We start from the raw sequence: 20,338 nt of genomic DNA, 5'->3' as shown, positions 1-20,338 counted from the left end.
CTGGCTCCTCTTTCCCTCCCCTTTGCCCTCCCCTTCCCCCATCATCCTTGCTTGTTTTCTTTCTTTTATCACCTCTCTCTGCTCCCTTCCCTGACTCTTTCTCCCATTTTTTTCCCCTCTTTCTCTTCCTCTCCAATTCTCCCTCCTGCCCGCCGCCCTCTCCGCCCCCGCCCCCCCCGTCTGCCTTGCTCTCTCTGCGCTTGGCTTCTCAGTCTTTTTCCTTCTTCCTTCTGCTTCCCTCCCTCTCCATAAGGACCCAGAAGGCAGATTTGATGCCCCAGCTCTCCATGCACACGCTTGACCTTGGGCAAGTCACCGACCTCTTGGGCCTCAGTTTAACAGATGGTTGTCTTGGTTACGTGAGATCACAAGGGTGGAAGCACCCAGCACAGAAAAGTATTGCCCACTACTGCCCCCCCCCACCCCTTAGGAGCTCTTAGCCCTGGGGTGGTGGATTATCAGATTATCAGACCCTTATTGCTGCTCCAAATTGCTTAGAATCTGGGAAGAGGCCCCCGGTGCATTTTGGGAGGAGGGGAAGTGGAAGGAAAGGTAGGGAGGGCTTGCTGCTGTGTGAATGGACACACAGATACCGGTACTTACTGCACAGAGACTGAGAGTCATTCTGCCCATTTTTAGAGATGGGTGGCCCTGGATCTTATTTGGGGCTTCTGTATCCAGGCCCCTTGGGCTTGGCCAAACTTGGGATAATGGAATCTCTTCCTTCTCCTGGGGCCCCTCGAGACTTAGGCCGCAGGAACACCTAGCTGACGGGGCATGCTGCTTGCACCCGAGGAGCTGAGCACCACACTCCCTAGGGGCTCCCAAGCAGCGAGGGCTCCACATCTGCCCCCAGACGCAACCCAGGCTCCTTGGCCTGACACTCAAGGCTTTTCACTTTCCTGTATTGTCTTGTTTCTTGTCACAGGATGGGGGCTCCCTGTTTCCTTGTTTTCTTCCACCTTCTTGCCTTGGCTCGGGCTTCTTCCTCAGCTTCCTCATTTGTTTTCCTACCTGTGAACTTGACCAAATTAATTGTTCCCTGGTGCACCTAGCAACCTCTGTCTTGTTCCCTCACCTCCTCAGAGACCAGACTGTCTGTTTCCATGTGTGTTCTCTTTGCAGGCCCGTGAATTCCTGGGGGCCCAGGACATGCCTTGTTCATATTTGTGCCCCCTTACCAGGCCCAGCCCATGGAAGACCTTCAATAAAAAGTTAGTGATTAAATGAATGAATGAATAGATAAATAACATATAAACAAACTAAACCAAGACAGGGATGAATGAATGAATGAACGAACGAATGAACGAACACATCAAGCAGGATCTGGGACTCATGAAGTAAACCTACCCCACGCACATGCAGTCAGCTGGGACATGGCCGTCTTGTTGGGGAAGTGGGGAGCAGGGATGGGACTGATGCCAAGTCAGCCGCCTCTCCCCTACCCGTGGGAAGGGGCATTGGTTAGGTTCCTAGGGAGTACTGAGGACTTGGGACCTGGACCCCTTGGAGAGTCCCAAGTGCAGATGCAAAAAATCAGTGAAGATGGAAGTGAAATAAATCTAATAGTGAACCCAGACCTTGCCAATCCCTGGTCTTTGCTGCCAGTGAAGAAGCACTTGGGGGCCTGGGGTTCCACTGACGGGAAGGAGGCAAGCTAGTCTTAGTGGGAAGGGGATATAAAACAAAGGGTTAGACTACACATGGAAGGAAATTCAATGCTCAAGAAGTTCTTCCCCGGTAGAGTGGACTCACCAGAGATCAATGGATCAAAAAAATGTCTCTATTCATCCCTGTCTTCCAGACTAGATCAGGAGCCCTCTGAAGGCAGGGATCTTGTCCAGTACTTATCTATTTTCCCAACATTCAGCATAGAGCCTGGATCTCAGTTAGTATTGGCAAGATGCAGAGATGGATGGATGAGTGGATGAGTGGATGCATAGGTGGATGAATGGATAGATGGGTGAATGCATGAATAGGTGCATAGATGGATAGATGGATAGATGGATGAATAAGTGGATGGATGAGCCAATGGATGAGCAGATTGAGAGCTGGATATACAGTGGATAAGCAGATGAAAATATAAAGTGATGGATCAATAACAGATGGATGAGCTAACATATGAGCATATCAATAGCTAGATGGACAAATAGAGAAACAGATAAGTGGATGGATGAACGGACTAACAGATAAATGGATGGATGAATGGACAGCTAAATAAACTGATAAATAAATGAATGTATGGTTGGCTTGATGGGTAAATGGATGGATAAAAAATGGGTAGGAAAATGAGAGTGGATGGACAAGAAAGGTTTGTAAACTAGGAAGACTAGATTGATACTCAGGTATCAGTAAGGGGTGGGGAAACTGGGAAATCTGGGTTGGGAATAAAGCCCCTAGGGATTTGGAAGAAGCAGTGGTACTCAGGAAACTGGGAGGGGAGGGTGTAAGAACTCAGGACCCTTCTCGGGTGGCAGGGAAGATGCTGTGAAGGAACTCAGAGGGAGGGGCAAAGCGGCACTGTGCTGAGCCCTGGGCTGGACAGAGCATAAGGGTTGGGGACCCAGGACCCAGAAGAGCCGGGCCTGGCACTTTGCAAGATCAGAGCTCTCAGCCAGCCAGGCTGGCCCCAGAAAGCTAAGGCCCCGAGAAGCCACCCCGACCAGCTCTGACCCCAAGCAAGTGACTGTTGGCCACACGGGGATCTCAAGAGCAGTGGGCATCTGTGGGCTGAGGGGGCCTCAGCAGGCCCTGGGGGAAGCAATGGCCTCCCTGTGGTACGGCTAGCCTTCCCCCGTCCCACTCTTTCTCCCCACCCCAGCCTCCAAGACCGCCCCTCACAGTTCCAGCTTCCTCTGGGCAGGGGGCCTGGCCCCCATGGCCTCCCAGGCCAGCCCCTGGAGCACCACCTGCCCCAGCCGGCCTGAGACTTCCTGTAGCGCAAGAGATTTATGCAAACGGGCTGGGGCGGTGATGTCACCCCAAGGGGACTATCTCCCAGTGGCAGGCCCTTCGATAAAATCAGGAACTTGCGCTGGCCCTGCAATGTCAAGGGAGGGGGCTCACCCAGGGCTCCTGTAGCTCAGGGGGCAGGCCTGAGCCCTGTGCCCGCCCTGAGTTCGTCCAGCCCCTGACGGGGCGCCCCATCCTGAGGGGCTCCACACTGGCCCCCACCGAGGCAGGGGACCTGACTGGCTCGGAGCTTGGCTGGATGTTACAGGCGTGCAAAATGGAAGGGTTTCCCCTCGTCCCCCCTGTGAGTACCGGGACTCCTCTACTAGCCTGACCCGTGGCCCTCCGATGACCATCCGTCTGCCCACCAGCCAGCCAGCTGGTCTCCCGGGCTCACTATCAGTGGGAAGTTGGTGTTTCCTCCCCGGAGCTCCTGGCCTGAGACCCAGCGAGGGGGCCATTGGCTTCTTCAGAGCGTGCCCTGGCGGGCTGAGGGCTGGGCCCATGGTGGGGCTGTGATCGGTGGGGCCTGAACGGTTATTTATAGATGGGGCTTGGGCGGCAGGCCGAGCTCCTGGGCAGGGTGCTGGGCTGAGGATGGTGAGGGCGGCGGCAGAGCGGTGGCAGAGGAGGAGATGGGGAGACTGGTGTGGGGGGAGAAGCCGGTCCCCCAGACAGTAAAGGCTTGAGGCCAGGAGGCAATAGGCCAGAGGTCTCAGCCCGTGACCTGGGTGCTCGTGGAGATGGAGGCTGGCTTATGTCTGGGTCCCCAGTGCCCGATCTGGGGCCTGGCACAGGGGACATGGTTGTTGAGCCGAGGGTCTGGGCCTGGGGCCGGCAGGTCCCTAGGGGCTGGGTGGCAGCAAGAAGTGGAGCAGGGACTAGGACGGCAGTTGGGTTGGGGCACTGGCCAGGGAGCGGGGAGGGGAGGGCAGGGCCGGAGCTGGGCCCATCTGGGGCTGAGCTCAAGGGAGCTGGGGTAGAAGCCCGTAGAGTGGAGGCTGGAGTGAGGGCAGGCACTGAGGGTGGGCCGAGGACGGGGCGGGGGGGGGGGGGGGGGGGCTGGAGGTGAGGCAGCAGGAGTCCCACGGGAGCCCTGGAGGGGAAGGGCAGCAGGCCGGGGCAGATCCCCACTGCCCCTGCTCTCCGTGACAGCTGCAGCCTCAGGCAGGTGCAGACCTGGGCCCCTCAGAAAGGACCCCTCTCTCTTTCTCACCCCATCCCCACTCAGCAGGGGTGGGGAGCCCTGGGGGAGCCGGGAAGTGTTTAGCAGGGCCTGCCCACCTGACTCAGCTTTCCCGGCCTAGAGGCAGCTCCCTTCCCCACCCCCCAACCCGCCCCACCCCAGCCAGGCCTCAGAGCCCCGGGAGGCACCCCAGGCCTGACATCCTGCTATTGGGCTGCGCTGCCTGGAAACCCGGTGCTGGGTTCCTGGCCTTCGTACTGGCCACACGCACACAGCTCCTGCCAGCTGTCCGGGCCTGAGCCTTGTCCCACCCTCCACGCCCACCACCAGGAAGGTGGGAGAGGGGGCAGGCAGGGGGGGTGGAGGTGGTCCCAGGAAGAGCCAAGTTGGCCTCAAGAAAGCCACAGGCCCAGAAGCTGAGCCACACTGTCTCTGACCCTTGACCTCTCAATCCCTAACTCCAGACGCAGCTAGGCAGGAGGCACATCTTCTTGGGCTGCTACACCAAACCCCTCAGGAGCTACTCCTGGGAAGGTGGGCTCCCAAGGCACCCTTGCCCCCCACCCAAGCCTTGAGGGCCAGAGTAACTGTTGTGCAATCCCTGGGCACACGCTGCGGGGGTGGGGAGAGCCCTGATGACTCTGTGAAGACTGGGTGTGCTGTCCCTGTGCCTGCAACGGGACAGGGAGGAGTGAGGGGTGGAGGGGCAGGAGGGGGAGAGGAGGGCAGGGAGGAGTGAGGGGAGAGGAGGGCAGGGAGGAGTGAGGGGTGGAGGGGCCGGAGGGAGAGAGGAGGGCAGGGAGGAGAGAGGGGAGAGGAGGACAGGGAGGAGTGAGGGGTGGAGGGGGAAGAGGGGGAGAGGAGGGCAGGGAGGAGTGAGGGGAGAGGAGGACAGGGAGGAGTGGGGGGTGGAGGGGCAGGAGGGGGAGAGGAGGGCAAGGAGGAGTGGGGGTGGATGGGGAGGAGGGCAGGGAGGAGTGAGGGGAGAGGAGGACAGGGAGGAGTGGGGGGTGGAGGGGGAGGAGGGAGAGAGGAGGGCAGGGAGGAGTGAGGGGAGAGGAGGGCAGGGAGGAGTGAGGGGTGGAGGGGCAGGAGGGAGAGAGGAGGGCAGGGAGGAGTGAGGGGAGAGGAGGGCAGGGAAGAGTGAGGGGTGGAGGGAGAGGAGGGGGAGAGGAGGGCAGGGAGGAGTGAGGGGAGAGGAGGACAGGGAGGAGTGGGGGGTGGAGGGGCAGGAGGGAGAGAGGAGGGCAGGGAGGAGTGAGGGGAGAGGAGGACAGGGAGGGGTGGGGGGTGGAGGGGTAGGAGGGAGAGAGGAGGACAGGGAGGAGTGAGGGGAGAGGAGGGCAGGGAGGGGTGGGGGGTGGAGGGGTAGGAGGGAGAGAGGAGGACAGGGAGGAGTGAGGGGTGGAGGGGGAGGAGGGGGAGAGGAGGGCAGGGAGGAGTGAGGGGAGAGGAGGGGGAGAGGAGGGCAGGGAGGAGTGAGGGGAGAGGAGGACAGGGAGGAGTGGGGGGTGGAGGGGCAGGAGGGAGAGAGGAGGATAGGGAGGAGTGAGGGGAGAGGAGGACAGGGAGGAGTGAGGGGTGGAGGGGGAGAGGAGGGCAGGGAAGAGTGGGGGGTGGAAGGGCAGGAGGGAGAGAGGAGGGCAGGGAGGAGTGAGGGGAGAGGAGGACAGGGAGGGGTGGGGGGTGGAGGGGTAGGAGGGAGAGAGGAGGACAGGGAGGAGTGAGGGGAGAGGAGGGCAGGGAGGGGTGGGGGGTGGAGGGGTAGGAGGGAGAGAGGAGGACAGGGAGGAGTGAGGGGTGGAGGGGGAGGAGGGAGAGAGGAGGGCAGGGAGGAGTGAGGGGAGAGGAGGGCAGGGAGGGGTGGGGGGTGGAGGGGTAGGAGGGAGAGAGGAGGACAGGGAGGAGTGAGGGGAGAGGAGGGCAGGGAGGGGTGGGGGGTGGAGGGGTAGGAGGGAGAGAGGAGGACAGGGAGGAGTGAGGGGTGGAGGGGGAGGAGGGGGAGAGGAGGGCAAGGAGGGGTGAGGGGTGAGGGCAGGAGGGCAGGAGGTCGGGGACGAAGAATGAGGGGTGAGGGCAGGAGGGCGGGGAGGAAGAGAAGGCAGTACCCCAGCGGGTGGGGCAGAAGGAGGAGGGAAGCCCAGGGCTGCGCTGGCCCCCGGCCCCCAAGCCCGGTGACGCAGTAGAGCCCAGGAGTGTGAGCGGCCATTGGTCACGGCCCCCGCGGCTGTGGAGATGTGGCAGGGGGACAGGTGTGTGTGCCGTGAGGACGGCTGTGCAAGCGGAACGTGAGTGGCCATGATGGAGGTGGGCCTGAGCCTGTGTTTGAGGGCCTGAAGGCAAGTGTGAGTAGACGTGTGCTCACTCGCGTGGCCGCGTGTGCCTACAGCGTGAGTGGACACAACGGTGTGTGCGCGTGTGACCACACGTGTGTGAATGCGAGTGACCGCAGAGTGAGTGTGGGCAGGCACGTGGGTGTGAGTTCACGTGTGGGAGTGTGGGCGTCGTGGGGCCGAGCTGTACGTGTGGAGGTGGGGGTGTGTCCGCGTGAACATGAGAGATTTCGTGTGTGAGAAGGGGACCCGGGGCCCTCCCCTTTTGACCTCTGACCTTTGGAGTCCCTGTCAGCCCCTTTCTGCAGGAGCCAAGACTCTTGCTGTCCTGGGTCCCCCTGTCCCCACTGTGGCGTCTCCCAGTTCCAGGCGGAGGGAGGGCTGTGGGCCTGACGCAGTCCCTCGGTGTGGGAGGGTGGTGTGGCCCCCAACATTCCAGGGGCTGCCACCCTGGCTGGGGTCTTCCCGCCACCATCTGGGTCCTGACAGCCTCCTCTCTCAGCAGCCATCGGAAGACCTGGTTCCCTATGACACGGACCTGTACCAGCGCCAAACACACGAGTACTACCCCTATCTCAGCAGCGATGGAGAAAGCCACAGCGGTGAGTGCCGGCACCCCGCCCCCCGCGCCCCCAGCCTGCATTTACCGAACATCTTCGGTGTGCCAAGGCCCGCGGTCAGCTTTGTCCACGTTGATCTTCTGGTCCAATCCGTGTAGCTTTTCACAAACAAGGAAGCAGAGGCTCAGGGAGCCAAGCGACTTGTACAAGGTCACACAGCTGGTCAGGGGAGCCCAGTCTGTCTGCTCCTGTCCAGGGGACCTCTCCTGCTTTCCTCTCTTGCTCCTCCAAACCTTCCTTCTTCCTCTCTGGTGTTGTCACCCCCTTCACCCAACGGGAATTCTTGCTCCCTGCTGTGTTCTCGACCTCTCTTGACATTTGGGGCTGGAGAATTTCTTTGTTGTGGGGGCCTGCCCTGTACGTTGTAGGATGTCCAGCGGCATCCCTGGCTTCTGCCCATTAGGTGCCCGAAGTACCGCCAGTCATGACAACCAAAAATGTTGTCACACATTGCCAGATGTCCCCCCGGGGGACGGAATCACCCCTGTTCGAGACCTGCTCACTAAGGGAAAGACTCTGAGGGCCCCCTCATTCAGTAGGGGCTGGAGCCCCAGTTTGCTGGGATGGGAGTGAGCATAAGCCAGGGGATCCTTTTGTCTGAGTCTCACTGCCCATCCAAGGCCCAGCCTTGACCCTAGAGCACATTCAGGGTCGATGGGGACAAGGATTAGGGGCCTGGGACCTGGGCAGGGCACTCGGAGAGGCCACCCAAAGGGGATCTTGGTATATTGCTGGGACACCCCCGAGCCAAAGGAAGAAGGCCTGGTTCATAGGTCTTCCTTGGGGGATTCTCCAGGAGTTCTGAAATCTGGGCAGGCCAGACACTGGGGTGTCCGCAGCCGCAGAGGGAGAGGCAGGCCGGGTGCCACCGCAGAGGAAGGTTTCCCACCTGGGGGCCAGCCCCACCTGCAGCTCCATTCTTTAGACGCATGGACGGCGGTCTCCCCTGGACGGCCCCGCCCGGGGATGCCACAGGAGGCGGGTCCTTATTAGGACCGTCACACCGGGAGGCCAGATCTCATTTACAGCTGCACTGGGGACACACGGCTGGGACCATACCTGGGAGCCATGTCTAGGGAGTAGGTGGTGGAGAGCCTCAAGTCCGCAGGTGGGAACACAAAGACTTCTTTCAGAATCCCGGGGCTAGGAAGGTTTTAAATATCTTCCTTTTCTCCTTTAAAGCTTATTTATGCTTCCGCAAGCAATGTATCCTCTCTGTGCGAAAGCCGGACAATTTAGAGAGAACATCGACCTCTCTTCCCGGCGCCCCCAGCCAGGATCAAGGGCAGATCTCCCTGACCTAGAGACCAGCCCTTGGTGACCCTTGCACCTAGCAGGTCAGGACCCGAGAAGGTCCCTCTGGACTTGAGGACTGGCTCCCCCTGGTGGCTCCAGGCAACAGGACGGCCAGGTCCCAGCCATCTGCATCGCCTGGGACGGCTTAGGGACCCTTTCCCCTCTGGCCTAACCTTCTCTCAGTTTCACTGGGTTTGGGGGCATTTTCTTTGGGCCTGTTGCAGCCTTAGTTTCCCCTCCTGTAATATGAGGGTGTGTGCATACATCTAGAAACCAGCTAGACCGGGGGCTGTGGCTGATGGAGTGAGCACTTTAGAGAAAGCCTGAGCTTTCCTGGCCCTGTGCCCAGGCAGGCCCCTTATATCCGGCCAGGGGCTCTAGGGATGACTCCTGATTAGATGCCTGAGCACCCTGTTTTGGTCTTGCCCCAGTTTCTTCAGAGACTCCTCTGGCATCCCCGGGTGTCCAGGCCCCTACTCCCCACACCCCTGCTCCTGCCATTTCCAATCTGGGCATCTGTGCTGACCCGGGCATCTGTTTTGTTCTGTCCTTTCCTTTTTTTTTTTTTTTTTAAGATTTTATTTACTTATTTGAGAGAGAGTGAGAGAGCAGGGGGAGAGGCAGCGGGGGAAGTAGACTCCCCGCTGAGCAGGGAGCCCGATGTGGGGCTTGATCCCAGGACCCTGGGATCATGACCTGAGCTGAAGGCAGCTGCTTAGTTGACTGAGCCACCCAGGCGCCCTGTTCTGTCCTTTCCTTTTTTTTTTTTTTTTTAAGATTTATTTATTTATTTGAGAGAGCGAGAATGAGAGAGAGAGAGTACATGAGAGGGGGGAGGGTCAGAGGGAGAAGCAGGCTCCTTGCTGAGCAGGGAGCCTGATGTGGGACTCTATCCCGGGACTCCGGGATCATGACCTGAGCCGAAGGCAGTCGCTTAACCAACTGAGCCACCCAGGCGCCCTGTCCTTTCCTAATACCTGTTGGAAGGTACTGTCTGAAGACCCAAGAGTAGAGACACCCCACATTTTCCCACCAGTTCCCGAATGTCCTCTGAGTCTATGTTTTCAGGTGGTTGAAACTTACTAAAAAGGCACTGGGGCTGGGCCTGGGGCTGGTCCTGGTTTCATCACTCACCAGTGTGTGACCTTAGAGCAAATGACAGCCTCTCGGAGCCTCTGGTCCCTCATACATGGAAGTGAGAGCATGGAAACACTTATCTTGTCACGTTGTGGCGATTCACTGAGGTCACGCATGAAATGTGCGAGGTCCTGAGTCCAGGGCCCAGGGAGCTCTCAGGACCTAGTATGTTAGCTTTATGACTCCCCTAGGCAGGACAGAGGAAGCGGCTGGGAGAGTGGGAGAAGCCCAGAGGGCTCTGTGACAGATCCACTGCATCAGTTTCAACTGACCGAGGTGACAGGCAACCGGCCAGCCACCCACCCATTCAACGACCCACGCTTGCAGCCTCGCACTCATCCTTCCAACACATATCATCTTTCCACACGCCCGCTCATCCCTCATTTGTCCATCCACCACATAGCTCCTGATTATATGCCGTGTGCCAGGCACCGTTCTAGACACTGGAGGTTCCATGATGACCGAGTCAGACAAGGCCATGACTCTCATATAGAGAGGAGGCGGTAAACAGTCACATACACAGACACACAATAGTAAGTCCCATAAAAGGCAAAGTCATGTAATGCAGAGCGTCTATGTTGGGGGCTACTTTCCCTTGGGTGGTCGGGGAAGGCCTCTGAGGAGGTGGCAGTGGAGGTGATAAGGACTGTGCACGCAAAGGATAAAGATGCTCTAGGTAGAGAGAACCGCAAGTGCAAAGTACCACTGACCTCAACAGAGGGCTAGAGTGGTAGGTGCACAGGGAGAGGGCGTGGAGACAAAGGGCAAGCCAGAGGGGCCTGCCGAGGACACATCACACAGGGCCCGAAGGCCATGGCAGGAGTTTGGGTTTTATCCTACAAACAATGGGGAGCCATTGTAGGGTTTTGAGCAGAGAAATGACATGATCTGAATCATCTTGTCTGAGTGTGTGTACGTGTGTGTGGCGAAAATCTAAATACATTTTAAATCTTTAAGTTTTGATTGTTAAAATAACAACTATTGCAAAAAGTGTAAAAATACTTATCACGTAAAATATTTCCCTCTTCCTAACCTCCCTCCCCACTGATAGCATCTTTGTCCATCCGTGCAGACATTTTATTCCACATATATACTCCTGTATGTCTGTCAATGCATACATGCGCGTGTGTATATTCTATCCCCGCAACAATGGAATTGTAACATCACACTGTTCTGCAAGTTGCTGCTTTTTACTTAAGCTTATCATAGACATTTCTCTGTGACATACATGGCTCAGCAGAGATGGAGAAAAGCTATTTTTCCAGTCTTCCTATTCCAGTGCTAAGTAAACGTACACATGAAGATTTGAAATGGAGACTTAGAACATTGTCCATTTATTCATTCACGAGCATTTATTGAGTACCTTCTATGTGCTAGGTGGAGAGGAATCTAGCTTGAATCTTCAATTTGAGATATTATCTAATGTTCCATCTTGTTCTAGGTAAGATGAGACTCTGATTATAGTCATTCAGAACACACACACACTCACACTTCACACATTCCAAAATGATTATACACCAACTTTTTTCCAGTTTTATTGACATAACTGACATAAAACATTGTGTAGGTTTATGACACACGGCGTAATGACCTGACGTACGTAGACAGTGTGAAATGGTCACCACAGTAAATTCAGTTAATATCCTTCACATCATAGAGATACAAAAAAAGATTTTCTCCTTGTAGAGAGAACTTTGAGGATCTAATCTCTTAGCAACTTTCAAATATACTGTACGGCATTGTTAACTGCGGTCACCACATTGTACGTCGTGTCCCTAGTACTTATAACTGGAAGTTTGTCCCCCCACCTTTTTTTAAATTTATTTATTTATTTTTTAATTTGTCCCTTTTGACCCCAGCCTCTGGCAACCACAAATCTGATCTCCTTGTCTATAAGTTTGGATTGTTTTTTCCCCCGATTTCACATGTAAGTAAGATCATGCAATATTTGTCTTTCTCCCTATAGTAACTTATGAAATCAGTATCTGCATTTTCCAGTATTATGGCCATGTGAAGATTGCTCAGCTGAGCCGCATGGTATACTTTGATATATACCATGCGGCTCAGCTGAGTATACTTTGATCTATATCTCCCTTTTTTTGGGAACCATACCTCATTCCCGAAAAAGAGGATGAGGGGCCAAGTAGCAAGGAGATAGAGCCCTTGCTCTGGAGCCAGGCTGCTGAGATTCACACCCCTCCCCATTACTCTCTGGGGTGACCACGGGCAAGATATTTCACCTCTCTGTCTCAACTTCATACTGGTACCTACTTCTCAGGATTGCTATAAGGCTTGAGTGAGTCACTGTACGTAAAATCCTTAAAACGGTGCCGGGCACGCGGTGAATGCTACATAACGTGGAGAGGACTTGTTAGTCTTCTGATCACAGTGTCCTAAGAGAGGGTGTGTGGGAGGTAGGGTTTTGTTGTATTCTTGTTCTCATGCCTTCATGGTTAACAGTAGTTTGGCCGTGTACAGAAATCTAGGTTGAAAACCCCATTTTCCCTTAGAAATTTGAAAACATTTCTCTATCTTCCGGTTACTGGAGTTTTTCCTTCGAAGTCGGAAGACTTTTTATGTCCTCTTTTTGGAATGTAACCTTATTTTTTGTTTTTGTGTGTTTTTCTGCTTGTTTAGTTTCATTTTGTCTCTCTGGAAGTTTTTAGTACCTTCTCTGAACACTCAGTGGTTCCACTGAATAAGAAAAAAATCACTCTGGCTGTTATGGGAAAATAGATGGAGTGGGGGCCACAGTAAGAACAGGAGGAAAGTACCGGGAGGGGGCTCCTGGAATAATCCAGGCAAGAGATGATCGTGGCTTGGCCAACGGTGGTGGCAGGAGAGACAGAATCTGGGATAGGGCGCCTGGGTGGCTCAGTCGTTAAGCGTCTGCCTTCAGCTCAGGTCATGATCCCAGGGTCCTGGGATCGAGCCCCACATCGGGCTCCCTGCTCGGCGGGAAGCCTGCTTCTCCCTCTCCCACTCCCCCTGCTTGTGTTCCTGCTCTTGCTATCTCTCCCTCTGTCAAATAAATAAATAAAATCTTAAAAAAAAAAAAGAATCTGGGATAGATTTTGAAGGCAGGGCTCATAAAATTTACTGGTTATTCTTATTATTTTAAATTGTGGTAAAATAGACATAATATAAAATGGTAGTTCTTTTTTTAATTTTTGAGGACCTCCATACTGTTTTCCACAATGGCTGCACCATTTTACATCCCCACCCCCAGTGCAGAAGTGTTCCAATTTCTCCACATCCTCACCAATACTGGTTAGTTTCTGTTTTTTGATAGTAGCCATCGCAATGGATGTGATAAGGTTTGCTCTTTGTGAGGGGATTGGTGAAGGAACTAGAGTCCCAAAGCATGACTTGTCTCCATCCTTCCATCTTTCCAAGTACTCTTTCATCCTCTCATACCACTGACCCTCTACCCATCCCCCAGTGTATTCACACACGCATCTAGTCATCCACTCATTCACCTTTCCAGGTGTCCTTCCCTTCACCTGCCAAACCCTCTGGCCATCTCACACAGACCTATCCATCTAATAAATGTATACAAAGCATCACTTGTACACCAGGCACATTGCCTGGTGCCTCAATAAAACACAAGTCCTACCAGATTTATTATTTTAACAGGGGAAATAACTAAAACTTTAATAATTAGGATTCAAAGTAGAGAGTAACAAGTGTGATGAAGCCTGGAGCTCTGGAGCTCTGGACTTCTGGTTCCCTTATCTGAGCGATGTGCCGGGGGGCTAGGCTTCAGGAGCTCATGTCCAGCAGTCTGTCATTTCCTAGTTTTTTTCTCAGCTCTTGTCTTCTTAATTCCTCATCTTCCTTCTCTGTCTTGATCTTACTTCTGCTTCCCTGGGGGAGAACCCTGGGCTTAAGGCTGGAATTTCTGCTCTGAGGAGATAAGGTCAACTGAATGACACGTAGGGCTTAAGTTCTGTGTATGTGTGGAGTTGTTTGGAATATCACTCTTTGTCCTGGTGACATACAGGTATTAGGGACACCAAAAATACTAAGTAAGAATAGGGATGGGTGGGTAAGACTTTGGTCCCAGATAGGGAGCTTGTTTAGAGGGAGGTAATGAGAGATCAAGATGAATGGGTTATTGCTGGCTGGCCGGATGAGGGATAGGCAGATGAAGGGAATGACGGATGATGAACGGTGGCTAGCTGGTGGATGCATGATGGATGGGTGGATGATGGATGAGTGATGGATGGATGAATGAATGATGGATGGACGGAGGACAGATGATGAATGATGGTAGACAAACAGATGGATAAAAGCAGGCGGTAAAGTCGGTGTCACCCTGGGTCTTAGTTAAAGCTTTCATTAACAGTCTTGTCTCTCAGAAGTTTTATGATGTAATGGTAAGAGTTCAGTCCCTGGAGGAAGACACGGGTGACTTTATCAGTGCTTGCCAGTGGACAAGGGACTTAATCTCTTTGAGTCATAGTTTCCTCATGTGCAAAAGAAAGATCATCCTATGGTGGCCACCTTGTCAGAGCTAAGGTGAGATTGAATGAGAAATGTGGTGTGAGTACTCAGCATAGTGCCTGGTACATAAAAATACATGTTAAAAGCTAATTTTTATAGATCATTTGCTCGAATATTGATTGAGGCCTACTATGTGTTGGGTGGCCTAACAGGCTATGAAAAGGAGGGTCCAGAGCTAACTCCAGATATGCAAATGGCATTGTATTCTTTTGAAGAGAAGAGTCGTGCTAAGGAGGCATATTGCAGGATGACCCAGGTAACCCAGTGAAGGGGTAAAGCAATGTGTTTGCGAACAGTCATCTAGAATTGAGGTCCAAAGAGCCCAGGAGTGCTGACCTTTGCACTATGAAGGATTTCTTGTGTCCCTTCAGAGGGCCCCATATTTGGAACGTTTCTGCCTACCAGACAGCGTTTATTACATAATTGCCTGAGCACCCAAATCAAGGGTAAAGGCGAGGTTTCCGTTGGGCCTTTTGAAACCTTAATTGTAGCTCAAGTCCCCTTTGCAGCTTTCAGGGGACCCTGGGGCAGGGTTCCAGAGTTTCAGTGAGCAAAGGAACCTCTTTAGGGCCCTGTTAAACTCCATTTCCCAGCTTCCCTCTCAGTGCTTCTGATTCCCTGGGTCTCCAAGTGGGGCCCCAAGCCCCCCAGAGCGACTCTGATGAAAGTGTACTGAGAATCCCATGGGAAATGCTGGTCTCAGGCTGGGACCATTAGATTGAGCTCAGAGGTCTCATGCAGAGCTAGAACAGAGGGGGGGAGGGGTGGGGAGCAGGAGGGAAAGAGAGCAATCGGGGGCCCCTCACCCCACACCTGGAGTGCTGCACACATGCAGGGTCCTCCAAACCCTGGACCTGGAGTGGGTTTAAGAGTGGGGGATGGTAGGCAGGATAAGGCATTCTGCCAAGATCTGGACAGTTCAACCTGGGTGGGGAAGGCAAAAATGGCAGGGGCCAGGAGTGGGGCCGGAGGGCGGATCTACCCCTAAAGAAGACACCGGATTGACTCACCAAATCCCAGAGCCCCCAAAACGGCCCCTGGCTCCAAAGCACAGAGCCAATTCTCTGTTAACTTGCTGCAAGATCAAAGTACCAATGAAGTGTTGTTTTGTTTTCCCTTCAGGTTTAGATAATTTTGTGGACGAGAGTCAGAGAGCGTTCTCAGGAGGCTAGGGTTTATTCATTCATTCATTCATTTGTTCACTCGTTCAGGCAATATTTGTTGAGTGACTACTGGGTTTGGCACTGGGAGTAAGAGGAGAACAAAACCAGTCACTGTCCTCACGGTGCAATGCTGAGGCCCCAACTCTAGCGCCTCTGGGAGAAAGCGACAGCCATGCCCCCCAAAATGATTTCTCTGGGCCACTGACCAAGGTGGCAGGGAGCGGGAGGAAGAAGAGATAAACGTGCATGAAAGTGTCTGCCATTTGCTCAAGTGCTGATCTAGGTTCTTTAGAACAACACATTATAGTAGTAGTAGGTGTTTATTGAATGGAATTTTGTGCCAGGTTCTATCCTAAGTACCTTGCAGGCATTAGCTCATTTAACCTGCACAAGACTACGAGATGGGTGTCATTATTAGCCCCATCTTACAGATGAGGAAACTGAGGCATATAGACGTGCAATGACCTGCCCAATGGCACACAGCAGTAAATGGCAGAGGTGGGATTTGAACCCAGCTCTGCCTGACTCCCAAATTGTGTACTTTCTCTCTTCTGTGCCATGTAGCCTTGTAGAGGTGAGAGTGTGGGCTGCCTGGATTGTGGGTTCAGGTGATTTCAGGTGTGGACAGGACCTCTATAACTATCCAGTCGGGTCTCTGACTTTTAGATTGGGGGTTGGAGACTCGAGGAGATAGAATGTCTTGTCCAGGGTCACACAGCAAAGCCACCACAGAGCAGTATTAGAAAGCAAGTCTTCTGAGAACTGGTCCAAAGCCAAAAAAACACATGTCATTTTTTGGGGGATGTGCGAGTGAACGAGTATGTGCTTGTGTGAAAGAAAAAAAAAACAGACACACACACACACACACACACACACACACACCCATGGGGCTGGTGGTGGTCCCCATGGAGCCTCCCAGAGATGCTGCCTTGGCCTAGCATCTTGGACACTCCCTCTTGGGTCACATGAGAAAGTCCCTCTTGTCGCTTTATCACCACGTCTTCTTTTGGACCCAGATTGTCCCCAGGAATTCCATAGACATGTGGCAGGTTTTTTTTTTTTCCTGGAAAAGATGTCCAGAGAAACCATGTCCTAGTCCCAAGACAGGGCTCCCAATGGCATGTGGCTCTTCCCCAAACTCGAATCCCCCCCACCGCAGACTCTGAAAGCACCTCTGGGGGAGTTTCCAGCACAGCCCTGTGTCCTGGCAACCTGGCTGGGAGACAGACCCAGCAGCGCAGGGGCACGGCTTTGAAGGGGCAGAGCTGTGGGCTGGGACAGGTTCTGGTGTGCGAGGAATGTCAGCCGTGTGACTTTGTGATCATACCTTGGCCATGTGACAAGACCGTGTGCGTGTGACTGTGGCTCCAGGAACCACTCTGTGGTTTCCAGGGGAGTGGAGGGGGATCAGCATTCCCTGAGGGCCTACTCTGGGGCTGGGAGTTTTTACAAATGTGAATTCATTTGTATCCTCCCAATAACTATTATCCCCATTTTACTAGTGAGTCAAATGAGGCTGGAGAGGTCCGTGCATGTGCCTGAGGTCACACAGAAAGCAAATGGCAGAGCCAGGATTCAGACTCTGCCTGGGTCCTTGTGACCGCGGGGGAGGCAGGCTAGAATGGTTGCTGGGAGCGCAGGCTTTTTGCCTCAGAGCTGGGTCTCGGCTCTGCCCCGGCCCCGGGGCCTCTAACTGCCTGGCCCAGCCTCAGTGTTCTCATCTGTAAAATGGGGGTGGTACCTAACGAGGTGGGTGGTGAGATGATGCCTGTCCACTTGGAGCCCAGCCGGCTCTGTGGTCACAGCCCCCTCCGGCCCGGCATGACGATGTTTTGCATTCTGACGACCTCCCCTCCCCCTGCCCCGCACACCCCGGGCTCACCCCCACGCTGCCTGGCTGTCCCTGCAGACCATTACTGGGACTTCCACCCGCACCACGTGCACAGCGAGTTCGAGAGCTTCGCCGAGAACCACTTCACGGAGCTGCAGAGCGTGCAGCCCCCCCAGCTGCAGCAGCTCTACCGCCACATGGAGCTGGAGCAGATGCACGTGCTCGACACCCCCATGGCGCCGACCCACACGGGCATCGGCCACCAGGTGCGTGCGGCCGCCGGTCCCGCGGGACCCGGCCTGTGGTGAGGCCGGCTCTTCACAGGAAGCTGACACAGGCTCTTACTCAACTCGGCTTCCTGCCCCACAGTGCCAACGGCGGCCGGAGCCCCAACGGCTGCCTCCTGACCCTCCGACTGACCTCGTGACCCCACACCCCTTATCTGCTCTCCCCCGATAATTCCCACCCTCCACTGATCCGCCCGGCCACAGTGGCCCTCCTGATCCCCACTGCACCCCACCCCATCTGCTGGCCCCTCATGGACCCGGCCTCTGAGTCGCTGGACACTGGCCTCCACTGGCCTCCAGTGGCCTCCCTGCCTCCACTGACCCCCTTTATTGACCGTCCTCAGCCCCACGCACCCGAATCCCAATCAGTGGCCTCCGTTAGCCTCTGCCACCCTTCACTGACCTCCACTGGCCCTTCCCTCACTTCTCACCCACTTCTTAAACCCCATTCACTCCCTTACCCAATCCCTCGGCCCCTCTTCCCTGCCAGTTGTGACCCCAGGAGTGCCAGGCCACATGGCACCCCTGGGCGTCTGGGGTAAGGGCGCCCTTTCCCCTGGCCACGCAGCCACGAACCAGGGGGCCCCAGGGCGGGCTGGATTCCAGCAGCCCCTGGCCCCCCCACAACCCACTTGCTGTGGAGTCGACCCTGCCTGACCCCTGTAACCTGACTGACCTCCAACTTCCCCAGCCTTCTCCCAAACCTTTCTGCCCCTTGCTGGCCTCCCCACCCTCCCGACTCCCTCTTCTCTTGCTCCAATGACCCCTACCCGGCAGCCCTGAGCTGTGAACTGGGCTTCCCTCACCTCCACCCTCTTTCGCTGCACTTCCAGGTCTCCTACCTACCCCGGATGTGCCTCCCATACCCCTCCCTGTCCCCGGCCCAGCCTAGCTCGGATGAGGAGGAAGGCGAGAGGCAGAGCCCCCCGCTGGAGGTGTCCGACGGGGAGGCTGATGGCCTGGAGCCGGGGCCCGGCCTCCTGCACGGGGAAACAGGTAGTGTGGCCCAGCCGCCCAGCCCACCCCGACCCTGGCGGCGATGTGCCCCCCCCCCCCCGCACCCCAGCCAAGGCCACAGCGGCCACGCCACAGAGCGGAGTGTGTGTCCGTATCTGTGCGCGTGGGAACGTCTGCCCAAGCCGCCTCGGTGACCGCCGGTGCCCGTTCGCGTGTGGCGCTCACCGCACACTCGTGGGCGCAGGTGTGTGACGCGCACGCACAGGCCCGTCTGTGACGGAGCGTGGGTGCGTGTACGTGCGTCTGTGCCTCTCCGCGCTGCACGTGAATGGGTGGGAGCGGGTGTGGGTGCCAGGACCACCCCGTCCCCCCGCCCCCCGTCCCAGCGACCCCCACCCCCCCCGGTGGGGGGGAGGGTCCCACATCAGGGGGGAGGCGAGGGTGGGTCCCCGTGTTGGGGCGCTGACCACCTCCCGCCCTCAGGCAGCAAAAAGAAGATCCGCCTGTACCAGTTCCTGCTGGACCTGCTGCGCAGCGGAGACATGAAGGACAGCATCTGGTGGGTGGACAAGGACAAGGGCACCTTCCAGTTCTCGTCCAAGCACAAGGAGGCGCTAGCGCACCGCTGGGGCATCCAGAAGGGAAACCGCAAGAAAATGACCTACCAGAAGATGGCGCGCGCCCTGCGCAACTACGGCAAGACGGGAGAGGTCAAGAAGGTCAAGAAGAAGCTCACCTACCAGTTCAGCGGGGAGGTGCTGGGCCGCGGGAGCCTGGCCGAGCGGCGCCACCCACCCCACTGAGCCCAGGCCCGCACACCCCGCCGGGCCCGCCAGGCCTCCCCACTGGCCATAGCATTAACCCCTCGCCCGGCCCGGACACAGGGAGGCAAGCTCCCAGGGGCCGGCGGCAGGACTGTGGCGGGCCGGGCCTCGCCTCACCCGCCCACCCCCTCCTCCGAGCCCGCTCCCCACACCCTCTCCTCGCCTCCCAGCAGGACTCCAGCCCCGGCTCCAGGGGGGGCCACCTGGGCGTCTGACCCCAGGGAGGGGTCGGCCTTGTTCAGTGCGACCCCCCCGGGGGGGGGGGCTACCTTGGAAGTTCGAAGCCATCATATTTGTGTACATTCTTCTTAAGCGTCTCTCCCTTCCCCCACCTCTTCCCCATTAGCTTCCTCGAGGAACGAAGTTATTAAAATTATTCTCAGTGAGTCCTCCTGTAGCACAGAGTCTCTTTTACAATTTTTTCTGCATCTTTTCTGGGTGCCTCTGTCTGATCTCTCTCTTTCTCATTTGTCCATTGGGCGTTTACTGAGGACCCCCACCCGGGGCTGGGCGCTGGGGACCTCAGGACAAAGGACACACGGTGCCTGACCCGGAGTTAGAGCTGGTGGAAGAAGTCCTTGGTGGTTCTGAGGGGAATGAGTCGTTAAGAAGCCCTCTGTAGCTGATAAATGGGCTTTTTACAAATGCCTCAGTGAGACAAACTAGGTTACGGCCCCCGTGAGGATGAGAATAGTAATCATGGCCGCAACACTGGATTTTCTGGCCGTTTATTACATGTCAGCCTTGAGGGGCAAAGTCTAATATCATCCTATTTTATAGACTGGGAAACTGAGTCTTGGAGAGGTCAAATGATCTGTCCAAGGTCACACAGCTGAGTGAGGGGCGGGCCAGATCCTGCAGCATGTGGGCTGCTAGGTCCATGTGAGGCAGGAAGCCCCAGGTGTCTGGAATGGGGTGCTGGTGAGCATGGACCTCCGGTGGGTAGCTGGTGTCTGATGTCTCTGGCTTCTAGTCCACAACAAGGGAGAAACAGAAAAAGATAAGCCCGGAAGCCTCAAGTATCTTGCTTCCAACAGTAAGTAGCGAGATGTGGCGGAAGGAAGCCTGGGAGTGAGGAAAAGTCCCAAAGCAGCCAGCAGGCCTCAGAGAGCCCAGACTCGGGGGGGGGGGGGGGGGGGGGGGGATTAGCATCAGGGCAAACACCCCCAAACACCTCCTTGCCCTGAGGGCTGAACTGTGACCTCCTCTCTCAGGTCCCCAAGCCCCAGGAGAGGGTAAGTGGTGC

At 55.7% G+C, this 20,338-nt stretch overlaps 1 protein-coding gene across 2 annotated transcripts; it reads left to right on the top strand.

Annotated features, from left to right (window-relative positions):
- The first annotated feature begins 3,005 nt into the window (after positions 1-3,005).
- Positions 3,006-19,489, top strand: SPI1 (Spi-1 proto-oncogene). Of its 2 annotated transcripts, none has more exons than XM_027580638.2 (5): positions 3,006-3,256; positions 6,977-7,073; positions 17,103-17,290; positions 18,145-18,307; positions 18,752-19,489. In XM_027580638.2, the coding sequence occupies exons 1-5, from the start codon at positions 3,212-3,214 to the stop codon at positions 19,069-19,071; spliced, it is 813 nt and encodes a 270-aa protein (XP_027436439.1). In that variant the 5' UTR covers positions 3,006-3,211; the 3' UTR covers positions 19,072-19,489. The 2 variants fall into 2 exon arrangements, with proteins under 2 accessions (XP_027436439.1, XP_027436438.1); XM_027580637.2 differs by having other exon boundaries at positions 6,974-7,073.
- The last annotated feature ends 849 nt before the right edge of the window (positions 19,490-20,338 follow it).

Source organism: Zalophus californianus, chromosome 11 (assembly GCF_009762305.2).
Source record: "Zalophus californianus isolate mZalCal1 chromosome 11, mZalCal1.pri.v2, whole genome shotgun sequence".
NCBI classification, from domain to species: Eukaryota; Metazoa; Chordata; class Mammalia; order Carnivora; family Otariidae; genus Zalophus; species Zalophus californianus.
This window is presented reverse-complemented; position numbering and strand designations above follow the sequence as displayed.

Coding starts and splice junctions, on each gene's coding strand:
- SPI1 (XM_027580637.2), top strand. CDS start 3,212: ATGTTACAGGCGTGCAAAATGGAAGGGTTTCCCCTCGTCCCCCCT. Junction 17,291..18,144: donor ACACGGGCATCGGCCACCAG/GTGCGTGCGGCC, acceptor CTGCACTTCCAG/GTCTCCTACCTACCCCGGAT. Junction 18,308..18,751: donor CCTCCTGCACGGGGAAACAG/GTAGTGTGGCCC, acceptor TCCCGCCCTCAG/GCAGCAAAAAGAAGATCCGC.